This window comes from Gasterosteus aculeatus, chromosome 15, assembly GCF_964276395.1.
Source record: "Gasterosteus aculeatus chromosome 15, fGasAcu3.hap1.1, whole genome shotgun sequence".
In the NCBI taxonomy this organism is placed as follows: domain Eukaryota; kingdom Metazoa; phylum Chordata; class Actinopteri; order Perciformes; family Gasterosteidae; genus Gasterosteus; species Gasterosteus aculeatus.
Window position 1 is genome coordinate 1783415 of NC_135703.1, and position 10722 is coordinate 1794136.

General features: G+C 54.5%; 1 protein-coding gene across 2 annotated transcripts; it reads right to left on the minus strand.

Annotated features, from left to right (window-relative positions):
• Nucleotides 1-4: 4 nt before the first annotated feature.
• On the minus strand, nucleotides 5-10698 carry nsd2 (nuclear receptor binding SET domain protein 2). 2 transcript variants are annotated; one of them, XM_040200326.2, is made up of 21 exons: nucleotides 10433-10698; nucleotides 8449-9103; nucleotides 7881-8052; nucleotides 7590-7753; nucleotides 6720-7163; nucleotides 6374-6569; nucleotides 5984-6072; nucleotides 5718-5829; nucleotides 5504-5619; nucleotides 5175-5264; nucleotides 4885-5011; nucleotides 4363-4743; nucleotides 3901-4057; nucleotides 3612-3814; nucleotides 3419-3522; nucleotides 3060-3329; nucleotides 2841-2957; nucleotides 2395-2536; nucleotides 2175-2281; nucleotides 1859-2057; nucleotides 5-1783 (listed from the first exon to the last, which is right to left on the minus strand). In XM_040200326.2, the coding sequence occupies exons 2-21, from the start codon at nucleotides 9076-9078 to the stop codon at nucleotides 1461-1463; spliced, it is 4143 nt and encodes a 1380-aa protein (XP_040056260.2). In that variant the 5' UTR covers nucleotides 9079-9103; nucleotides 10433-10698; the 3' UTR covers nucleotides 5-1460. The 2 variants fall into 2 exon arrangements, with proteins under 2 accessions (XP_040056260.2, XP_040056257.2); XM_040200323.2 differs by having other exon boundaries at nucleotides 7590-7756.
• Between the last annotated feature and the right edge of the window lie 24 nt (nucleotides 10699-10722).

Genomic DNA, 10722 nt, shown 5'->3' on the forward strand with positions numbered 1-10722 from the left:
GACGTGTTTGTTCACTTTTTATTGCATGATTCAGAGGTAAGATCCTGCAGAAAAGTGTTTCAGAACTGCGTCAAAAAAACACTGCATGTTATTTACAATAGATGCATCACTATTGGCACTTATACAGTATGTACATATTAGTCTGGTTTTACTATGACAGTAGTTACAGAATCAAACCTCTACTCACACGTTAAGCTCTACGGGGCTTTACAGTGCGCACAACGACAACTGGCTGGACTACATTCACTCGAGGTTAGAATACACAAAGCCGAAAAACACTCGCGCGCCCTGCGAACCGTGACGGCCGCACTAAAAACGAAAATGTGCACCGTAGACTCGACTTTTCTGGGGGAGGAAGTCAAGCAAACGAAAACGCGGCCTCTGTGGGGTGATTCAGGTCGCAAAAATCAACACCTGTTTTTGTGAAATTCAGCCGAACCGCCTGAGAGGCACGACTACGGTGGCCGTCAGAGGACAAACCGGACGCCGCTATTCGGTCGGTTACTCCAGGTGGACACAGGAGCAGCCCCAGCACTTTTGAGTTTCACAAGTGCAGCCGGAGGTCACAGGTCACCGCGGGGTGAGGGGGTCACGTGGGAGTAACGTCCGCCCCCCTCGTTCCAGATGTTTGCCAGTGTGGCAAACATCTGGGCCAAACATCTTGTTTGGGTCCTAAACAAACAAAAAGATGCAGGGGGACAGCAGATAAGAGGCGGTCGTCTTCGCACTGAGAGCCTCAGTGATTTTACGTGAATAGAAAACAGTCACGGCGTGAATCTGGAGGATGTCGTGTCCATAAATCTTTGTCCCTCGGATCTTAAAAAGAAAAAAAAAAGAAAAGAAAAAAGAGGCAAGGACCCGGATTCAACTTAATAAAAAAAGGGCCCTTTTTCCTTCATTGATCGCTTCCAGAGAGAACCCAAGAGCTCCGGCCCCCCCAGTAGTGTTTTTAAAGCGCTCGTTCTCTGGACGCGCTGCTCGAACTCCTCACGCCAAAGAAAACATCACTTTAACCTAAACAGCAGGACTGCGCTAAAACAAAAGTCTACCGTTAAAGCTAAGCTACGGCCCCCGGGGGCCTCTCATAGTGCTTCATATCCACTCAGAATACGTAGAAATAAAAACAACTGGTTTGATGCTTCACACTGTTGCAGTAAACATGGACTTGGTCTGTGATACACTGTATAGTTTGTGTTGGGGGGGGGGGGGGGGGGGGGGGGGGGGAATCAAGTTTATCAAGCTAGAACCATGAAGTGAAACGGAAATAAAAACCGGCCGTTCGGTTGGTGCAGGAAGTGAAACCTGTTGGAGGCTTTCCCTGATGGAGGTACGGGGCCTTGAGTGGTGCTTTTACTTGTTCGTGTGTCAAAGTCTAGTTCGCTCCTTTGGCTCTGTGTGCGTGTGTGTGCGTGTGTGTGTGTGTGGGTGTGGGTGTGTGTGGGGGGGGTTAAAGGTCACTTTCAGGCCTCTGCCGCTTTCCTCTTGGAGCGTTTTGTTTTCCCCTCGACTCCTCCGGCCTTCCTGGAGCTTTTGGCCGGACGGCTGCCGGCGTCTGGGGCGGGGGGCGTGGCCTGCGCCACGGCAATGACGGCGCCTGGGTCCGGGGCGCCGGGCCCCTCCGGCTGCTCCTCGTGCTCCAGACAGCACAGCTGCCCCGTGGGGGGCCAGGAGCGCAGCGCCCCCTCCTGGTGAGCCTTGCAGAAGGAGTTGGGGCAGAGCTGGCAGAAAGCCTCAGAGTTCTTCCCGCAGACGTCACAGTGGTGCCAGGGGCAGTCCCAGCGGCCTGCGAGACGTGGGGGGGGGCGTGTTTAGATGACATCATAAGCAAAGGACGGCAGCGAGTAAGAGGCGCTCTTACCGAAGGGCCTCTTGTTGAGGTTCAGGCAGTACAGGTGATACGCTTTGCTGCACGTCTTCTTGCCGCAGAGCACCAGCTGGCCGCCGTCGCCGCAGCGGAAACAGTCGTCGTCGGACTTCTTCTGCCCCTCGGCCTTCCTCCTCCTGTACTTCCTCTTCGACCTCTTGGCTTTGGCCTCGGCCGTTTGGCTGCTCGAGTTCTGCGGACGAGACGTTCAAGAAGCGGTGAGTTTACGAGCGCAGTGGTGAGAATGTTAATGTGTTAACATCTGTAAACGTAGCCACACCCCCCCTACTCTCGCCCCGCCCCCGCTCACCTTGGGCCGGTCGCCCAGGAAGCCGCTGCAGTTGGGGGCGCCGCAGCGGCAGACCGTCTTCTCGTTGCCGAGGCAGTCCAGGTTGTAATTAAAGGTCAACTCCGTCCCTGAAATCAAAACACCAAACAGCCGCCATTCGGTCAGAACTGCGTTCTTCCTCCTCGTCAGAGTGCGCAGCCTCTCACCTGCCGCCCCGCCCATCTCCTCCTCCCCCCCTCACCTGCCGGGATGTCGCGGACGGCGAACAGGCCGACCCGCGTGTCCCCGTTCACCGTCCACTTCTGCGTCTCGCAGTTGGGCTGACAGCTGTGGTTCATGAAGCGAGAGTAGTTCCCCTTCGGACCCGCGTCGATGATCCGGTCCTTCCGACCGGGTCGAGCGAAACGAAAAACAAAAGCAGAGGAGCCTCCGCGTTAACGGCGAGAATAAACACGTGATGATGCAACAGGACAACAGGACGCTCCGGGTTTGTAGTATTGACTCCTGTGACGCCACACGCGCCTCCCGTGTAACGCTCCCAATGCAATACCAGCGCGTTGCTCTGGCTCCCGTGGAAACGGCACTGCTGACGAGCAAACAGCACCCCGACACACAGGGAGCCGCCCCCCCCCGCGTACCCCCAGGTTCCCCCGCGTCCCCCCACCGGCGACGGGGGCGGGGCCTCACCTTGTCGATGGTGAGCATGTAGAAGTCGCTGATGTTGTTCTCGTGGGCGTACTTGATCCTCGCCCGGCACTCCTCCTCGTCGACCAGCTCGCCGATGTACTCGTTCACAAACTCGCCCTGCGGGCGTCAACGGCGTCATCATGATCATCATCATCATCGTCAGTCACACGGTTCGATATGAAAGTAAAGATTCAGCCTTGAATCCCAAATCGATCTCACCTTCTTGACGTCCCGGAGAGAGATCAGGCCCCAGCCTTTGCCCGGCGTCTTGATGATCTTGGTCTCCGGGTAGAGGCGCTTGGTGAAGTCCCGGTTGCAGCAGCGCGCCCCGCTGGGACACACCTGGGGGTGGCACTCGTACTGCAGCATGCGGTTCAGGCACTCGGACTCGAACCCGCAGGGCCTCTCGTCCGCCGGCTTGCAGTTGCACTTTGGGATCTCGGAGACGTCGGCGGTGTAGACGTGGACTTTACCGACGGGTTTGTTCACCTGGGAGGAGAAACGGGATGACGTGTCGGGTACAAAAAAAAGCAGCATAAAGAGGTCAAAAGCCAACAGGGACACTTCTCTATCCCCACCTTGATGAACTTGTATGCCGGTGGCTTGCGGCTGTTCTCTTGTGCTTCCTTGGCCTCTCGTTTCAGTTTGATCTGCTTGAATCGAGCTTCGGCCTCCAGCAGAGCTGAGGGGACGAGACGAGACGACGCTCATTAACTTCAGCTCAACAGACCACGAAACGTCTTGACATCTAAGAGCCATCTAGAGCTTCACCGTTCTTGAAGACTTTGCCGATGCCGGTCTTCTGGTGCTTGCTGCCCCGGTCCCCCTCCATGTAGGGAAACACTCGGCCCTGGTGGGTCCAGAAGTAGTCCTTGGAGCCGAAGAAGAAGACGGGGAACTCTCCGATCTCGTGGCGAAGGTGCTGGATGTTGGTGGGGATGTTTCTGGGGTGGTGGATCTCTGCAGGCCACCACCTGGACCGGGGGGGGCGGCGGACAGAGAGGAATGAGTCTAGTTCATAGAAGGACGCAGTGCCGAACCAGGGATCGGTTTCTCTAACCTGTATTTTCCCAGCTTGACCCAGATGATGTCTCTGTATTTGGGTTTCTTCCCGGCCCGGCAGTCGTTGCAGAACCAGCTCCCGTCGGGCATCGCGATGTTCAAGCAATCGGGGTGAAAAGCTGCAGGACAGGACTCGCAGCACAGCAGCTGCCCGCCTGCAACACCAGACACAGCGAAACGTTTGGATCGTGGTCACATGGTGCACACGTTCAACATTATATGCATTTTAAAAACATTCTCTGTAGTGACCAGCAGGGGGCGACGATGAGAAAATGACTTCATTTATTCCCTCAGTAAACAATTCTCAATCTCTAGTTTCAGTCTCTAGTGACCATAAAGCAGGGGATGCTTGTGTGGGGGGGGGGGCAGGTGGCCCCTCCCCCAGGGTTAAAAAGGAAGGTTTGTGTAAAACGGGCATTTCTTGTAACTGCCCTGCTGCAGTGAGGTGGAGGTGGCGAACCTTTGGAGCAGACGAAGCACCAGCTGACGTTGACGTGGCTGTGGTGGCTGTAGCCCTTCTTGGCGTTGAAGTGGTTGGTGCAGATGATGGCGGTGCTGGTGACCATCTCGCTGCCCGCCGCCACGCACGGGTCTCCGGCGTGGTACGCGACGGGGCAGCGCAGGCAGCGCGTCAGCCGACCCTTGGTGGACCGCTGCTTGCTGCGGCAGCCGTAGTGGCAGCTCAGGCAGGCGTGGAGCGGGCAGCGGAAGCCCTTGTTGTCGAACACGGTGAGCGGGCTGAGGCGGATGCACGCCTCGTGGTAGAAGCGGCCGCAGTGCGGCACGTGGCAGCGGCGCACGGCGCCCTCCGACTGCTTGCAGGTGAAACACGAGTGAACTCCTGAGAGGAGAACATGGGGAGAAATGTTGAGCGGCAGGAATGAACAATTACTTTTAAGACAGAGGAAAAACATTTCAGATTAAACCACAAACAACGATGAGGCTCCGCTATTGGTCGGAGAGAAAGGGGGCGGCGCCTCACCGCTGCTGCACTCCTGACACAGCAGCTTCTCGTCAGGTTTGAGTGACAGGCCCAGACACCGCAGGTGGAACATGCCGCAGCATTGACCTTCACAGGGCACCAGGTCGTCCCCGGCCTGCTCGCACGTCTGCAGGGAGGAAGGGACACGCGAGACATTCAGGTGCATGCGGGGCAAAATACAAAAAGGGAGATACTGAAATTTAAACCATACTTCCCATTTAAATTAAAGCGGACAATATGTCTACAGACCACAGATGCAGAACTGTGAGATCCAAACAAGGTGGACGAACCTGGCACACAAACTCTTTCTTCCGGTCGCCCTTCTTCGTCCCGTCCAGGCTGTCGCTGGGAGAATCCGGACGCCCTTCACTCCCAGAACCCTGTTTTCAATGAGCCACACCAAGCAGAGAGTCACTTTGTGTTTGCAAACGGTTCAGGATCCCGCTGGGAGAATACTCCGGGAAGAAGCAGGAAGTGATATTAACGCTTTGCTTTTTTAAATAACCGTTCAGCGACATCAGTGTGCGCCGTTGAACCGGATTGAGATCTGTGGCTCCTGAGAAACGTCGCTACATCTAAATCTAGAGTTCAATGTGGCCGTTGGTGTTTTGGGTCTCACCTCGGGTTCAGGACACGGCGTGAGCCGCCTTCTCTTGGCCGTGGAGGGGGCGCTCGCGTTCCCCCCGTCCTGCTTCCTTTTCCTACTGCGCTCTGGCTTCTCTGCGTCTTGGTTCTCTGTGGAGACAAAGAGTTTGGAAGATGAAGTGGGGGCTTCAGACGGGGGCTTAGAAGCCCAGTGCCCCCCATCGACATGGACCAACCACGTGGTTTACCGGGGAGGAGAGCTTTGAGTTTCGCTGTCGTCTTCTTCTTCTTCTTGGGTTCCTTGGAGTCTCCGTCGGGTTTCTGCCTTCTTTGCTTTTTGTCGGTTCCCTCTGAAGAGTCCTGAGGAGGTGAGCGAGGAAATCAAGACCTTATAACAATGTGCTTATTGTCCATTTGGTGCTGATATTTAACACCATTCCAAACTTCGCTCAATGTCAGCGATTCATTTGGGGATTTGGACCCTGAAACAACGTTCACTGGAGGGGAACCTCACCTGTGTTTCAGCTTCTTTGCTTGTTTTACGTCTCTTTTTAGGCTGCTCAGCTTTGTCCGCTGAAGACGTCTTCTTTCGCTGCCTCTTGACTAAAAACCAACGTTAACAAAAAGGTTAAACTCCATGATTTGCTTTTAATAGTTAAAAGCACAGAATGGTTTCAGAGAATCCAAAAATGTGCCAAGCACCCAACTGAGATACAACAAGACTTATTCCTCTGCTTTGGATTCACTTGGATGAAAACCCCAGGAATTCTTAAATATAAAATATACCGCTCACATAAAGCTGCTCCACAACTATGAAACCACGTTGCCGTTTTACCAGCCACATGTGGCCATTTAAAGCAGCACACACACACACACACACAGCGGGATTTGACTGGAAACCAACCTGAAAGTGGAAGTGGGACGGGTTCCGTTACATCGGCTGTCAGAGACGCCACTTTTGGTTTCCTTTTCTTCACAGGTTCAGAGGTGTTGTTCCTCCTCCCAACGGTCTTTGCGGGAGACGCGGCCTGTCGCGGCCTCCTCTTTTTCTTCTCAGGTACGACTGTTTCAGCTTGCAGAGGAGCAGAAGTGGTGGGATCCTATGAAGAACACAAGCAAGCGTTACATTATTATAAGTCTCATTTTAGAACTTTCAAGTCCAACGTCATCAATTATATCATTTCATTCAATTCCCCGCTCTCCTCCGCAGCACACAAAACGCGATCTGATGGAACGTCATTTGTCCAAACCTGCGAGGCTTCCTGTGGATGGACCGTTTCGTTGGAGGACACGTTGTCTTTCGCTGTTTTATTGGACAGGAGGTTACTTCGATGGCCTTTGCCCTTTCTCCGATATTCTCCCGAGCAGAGTTTTGTTCTGCGTGCTTGTGTCTTTTTCCCCGTCGAAGTGCCTTCTTGGGACTGAGAGGCGGCCGCGGCGGGGTCCTCGGCGGCGCCCCCCGGCAGAGGGGGCGGGTCTGGGCGGAGCCTGGACTCGGTGCCCTGGGCCGCCTCGTTGCTCCCTTTGGGCCTCAGCTTCTCCAGGATGCAGGGGTTCAGGTGCGGCCCGTCGTCGTCATACAGAAAGGCAAAGTTCCCCATGCGCTCGTCCAGCGACATGCCGCACGCCTCCTTGGCCTGAATCACGCCCATGTTCCACTGAGCCTGCAGCTTTCGGGGCACCGAGGGAGCCGTCTGCATGGTGGGGCCAGAAAACAGCAACGTTTTACTACAAGTTACAGAAGAAAACAACTCAGTCGGAAGGTTTCAGCGTTGTTTTCAACACACTACCAAGAGAGCGCCAGTGACAAACACGTAACGATGATTCAAACCAGATTCACGCTCTTGATGAGCAGCATGTGAGCGTTGTGTGTGGGAGAGTAATTACACAGATTTACCTTTTAAAGTTATACACTTCCTTTGTTGAACAGGCTAAATGTGTGATGAGAAAGTCTGCAGTTATTCCTGACTTTCCAATTGGGATGCACTTCAACTTTCTGCGAGAGGACTCTGCGCGAATCATTTTAAGGAAGTGCATTCGTGCGTGACCAATAGTGCGTCGATAAACCACATCCTCCGCAGGCGCCACGTAACACGAGAACACAGAAGGCGGCGAGTTACCCTTTTGAGGACGACGCGAGAGGCTGGCTGCTGTCGGCCCTGGCGAAGCTCCTGGTACTGATCCTCCCCGGTGAAGGTCACCATGTTCTTCTCAAAGATGTAGCCCCTCTCTGGGGCGTCTCCAAAATACTGCACATGGTAAAGCGGGCCCATCCTGCTGTTGGCTGCTGGGGGGGAAAAAAGCATAAATAATAAAAGGGATAAAAACACTGAACAAAAAAGTGACTGACTAAAACAGTTCAATGCATCACTTAATGCAAATGTGTTGAGGTGGTAGAAACAGCTGATCACCTTTCTGTTTCTGTTTGACGTGATTGTTAAATTCGGGGTCGGTGGTCACCATGCAGGGCCACCAGGGGTATCCGGCCACCTTGGTCCAAACCAGATCACCAACAGAAAAACGGACCACCGCAGCAGATTCTTCACGCGGATCCACCCCTTTCAACGGTGGGGGGAAATCCGGCTGGAGGAGAGAGGAAATCAATGGCTAAAAATAGAAACTCATCAAGGATCAACAACGTTTCCTTCCTGAAAAATCGATTATGTTCCCACACGCTATTTCAGACACACACACATGCTGCCCGACCAGTATTTTACACCGGCAAGTATTCGTAAACAATAAATCGATTACGATCGATTGAGACTGCAGCATTTAAGTTTAACGCAGCTATTAGTAGCTGGTCCTTTGGTCTTAAGACCACGTCTCAGCATAACTTCAGCACACTATTAGGTTGCTGTTAGTCTCTAATCCAGTACCAGATGGAATAATTGCAGAATCTACATGTGACACAAACACACTGAAGATCTCACTATAAAATACAGAACCTTTGTTTCTTTAAAGTAGGAATAAAAGAAAAACCTCATCAGCCGCTCTGGTTCCATCTACAGCATCGGAGGGGTCAAGAGGCTGCACGGGAACGGCAGGAGAGCAGACGTTTGGTTTGTGAGGTGGCGGCGCCCTCCTCTTCTTCCTCCTCTTCTTCTTCTCCTCCTCCTCCTCCTCCTCTGGCGCGGACACGGCGTCCTCGGTGGCCGTGGACAGACTGGTCCCGTTGGCGCAGCGTGGCTCGAACGCGGGCTGCTGGACCACCTGGGGTATCGTGGCTTTGTGTTCGTGGTCGGCGTGAGGACTGCAGGTGTGCTGATGCGTGCCGTTAGTGGCCGGGGCTTCGGCGCCCTTGAACATGGGCGGCTCCGGAGCGCAGAGCTTGGGCAGCGCGTCCTGGTCCCCGTTCAGCACCCGGGAGGTGAGGTCCTTGAGCCTCTCGTGGCCGTGGTTGTTGTGACTGTGGCCAGCCATCTTCTGAAGGACGCCGTCTTGCAGCGTGGCGGCCAGCTGGGCAGCAGCTTTGTCCATCATGAGCAGCGCGGGGTCACCGCTCATGTCCCCCCCGGCCTGGCGCACGCCGAGGGACTCCGGGGGCTGCTTCATGCTGATGGGGTTGGCTGGCTCGGGCATCGTAGGCAGGGAGCTACCTTTGCTTTCCATCCCATTTAACCCCCGTCCAGGCTCACTGAGCGACAGGACAGAGACTTCTCATTCCACAGGTTCCACCAGTCAACAGTTCAATGCAGTACATGTGTGGGACGTGATTGGACACAGACACAACATTACACATTCTACAAAATGGCTCTCACTCACTTGCCCCAGTGGACAGAGAGCTCGGAGGCAGACAGAGAAAACTGCACCTGTCACGCAATGCGTTGCCCCCCACCCAGCTTCCATGCTTCGAACAAGAAAGGTCTGGAGACTCAACCGACCGGTAGTCGGAAGCAGCGATGCCTCTGCACACTAAAACAATACACACGCGGCAGTGAAACGCAGACCCCACGAGTCCATCACAACTAACGCGAACGAGAGCATCGCGCAACGAAGACCTCTCACCGAGACGGTTTGGAAGTTCTCCTTCTCCCGGGGAAAACCAGAGAAGGGAGGACTGGCTGCAGACTGTGGGCAAAGCGGAGTGTGGGATGCAGGAGATCCGTCTGCGAGCTGCACCGCATGCCGCGATCACATCACCCGGCTGGAAAAGCCGCGGAAATGGAAGCAGCTGACGCGTCGGGAGGAACGATCCCCGCAGCGCGATGAATTCACGGAACCGGACGCGTCCCACTCGAGTTAAAAGCGCAACTGGTCGCATTGCGGTGCCGGTCACAGGGTGACGCTGATCAGCCTCCCGGCGGCTCTGGAGTAACGGGGGCGCTACTTTGTGATTGTCGTCCACGTTAGCTGTGGAGTAACAGCAGCTCGAGCCCGAGGGTCGAAAAAACGGGGCCATAACTGCTCAGAACGGGCTCCGACTAATGTCTGAGGCGGGAGCCACGACGTGGGAACCTCGCAGATCCCTGTCGTGGATCGACCGACCGGCATCGTCCTACAGCGTGCATTCGCTCTCTGTCATACAGTCAGCCATTAACCGCACTCCAGCAAGTAGCCCGGGCCGCCACCCAAAAGCTAGCTAACCGCAGGTATTATACGCTACCCGGCGAGAACAAATAACTACATAAAATAAATAAATTGGGCGTTGGAGTTGGGGTGTTAAAATGGTTGTGCTGTTGTTTCGCTGAATTTGCAGGAGCCGTGACAGCTTGTTTTAAGAAAAGCTAACCGCGCTAGCCAAAGCTCGGTGAGGCCAAGTCAAAAAGATCTGCCGTTAGCACAGGCTGCTAGCTCGCTAGCTAGCTTGCGTTAGCACGACCTCTCTTGCTAGCTAGCAGGTCGTCTCTCGCTAAAATGGTCGGTCGGGGCGAACAAGTGTATTTGCAACCGCATAAAAAAAACTCGCGCCAGCAAATATCCGCGAGGATGACAATAACATGAACGAGCGTTTCTCCGTAGTTACCTGTTGGGTCTCCTCTCGGTCGTCAAAGGGGGAATAAGTCCGCATTCATCCTGCAAAAGCGGAGGATTTCATTCAAGCCGAATCAAAAGCTTGCGGGAAACTCAAACTCTGCGGCCGACCAGCGCGAAAAATGCTCACTTCCGATTGGTCGGGAGCTGCGCGAGGCTCCAAGCGGTCCTTTCAAAAAAAACACGCAAACCCAACGTAGGAAGCGTCTGACCCCCGTGACCCCGGCGAGCCCGTCGGCCTTCACGTCGTTCCACGTTGAATCATTCACACCCCGCAGACAT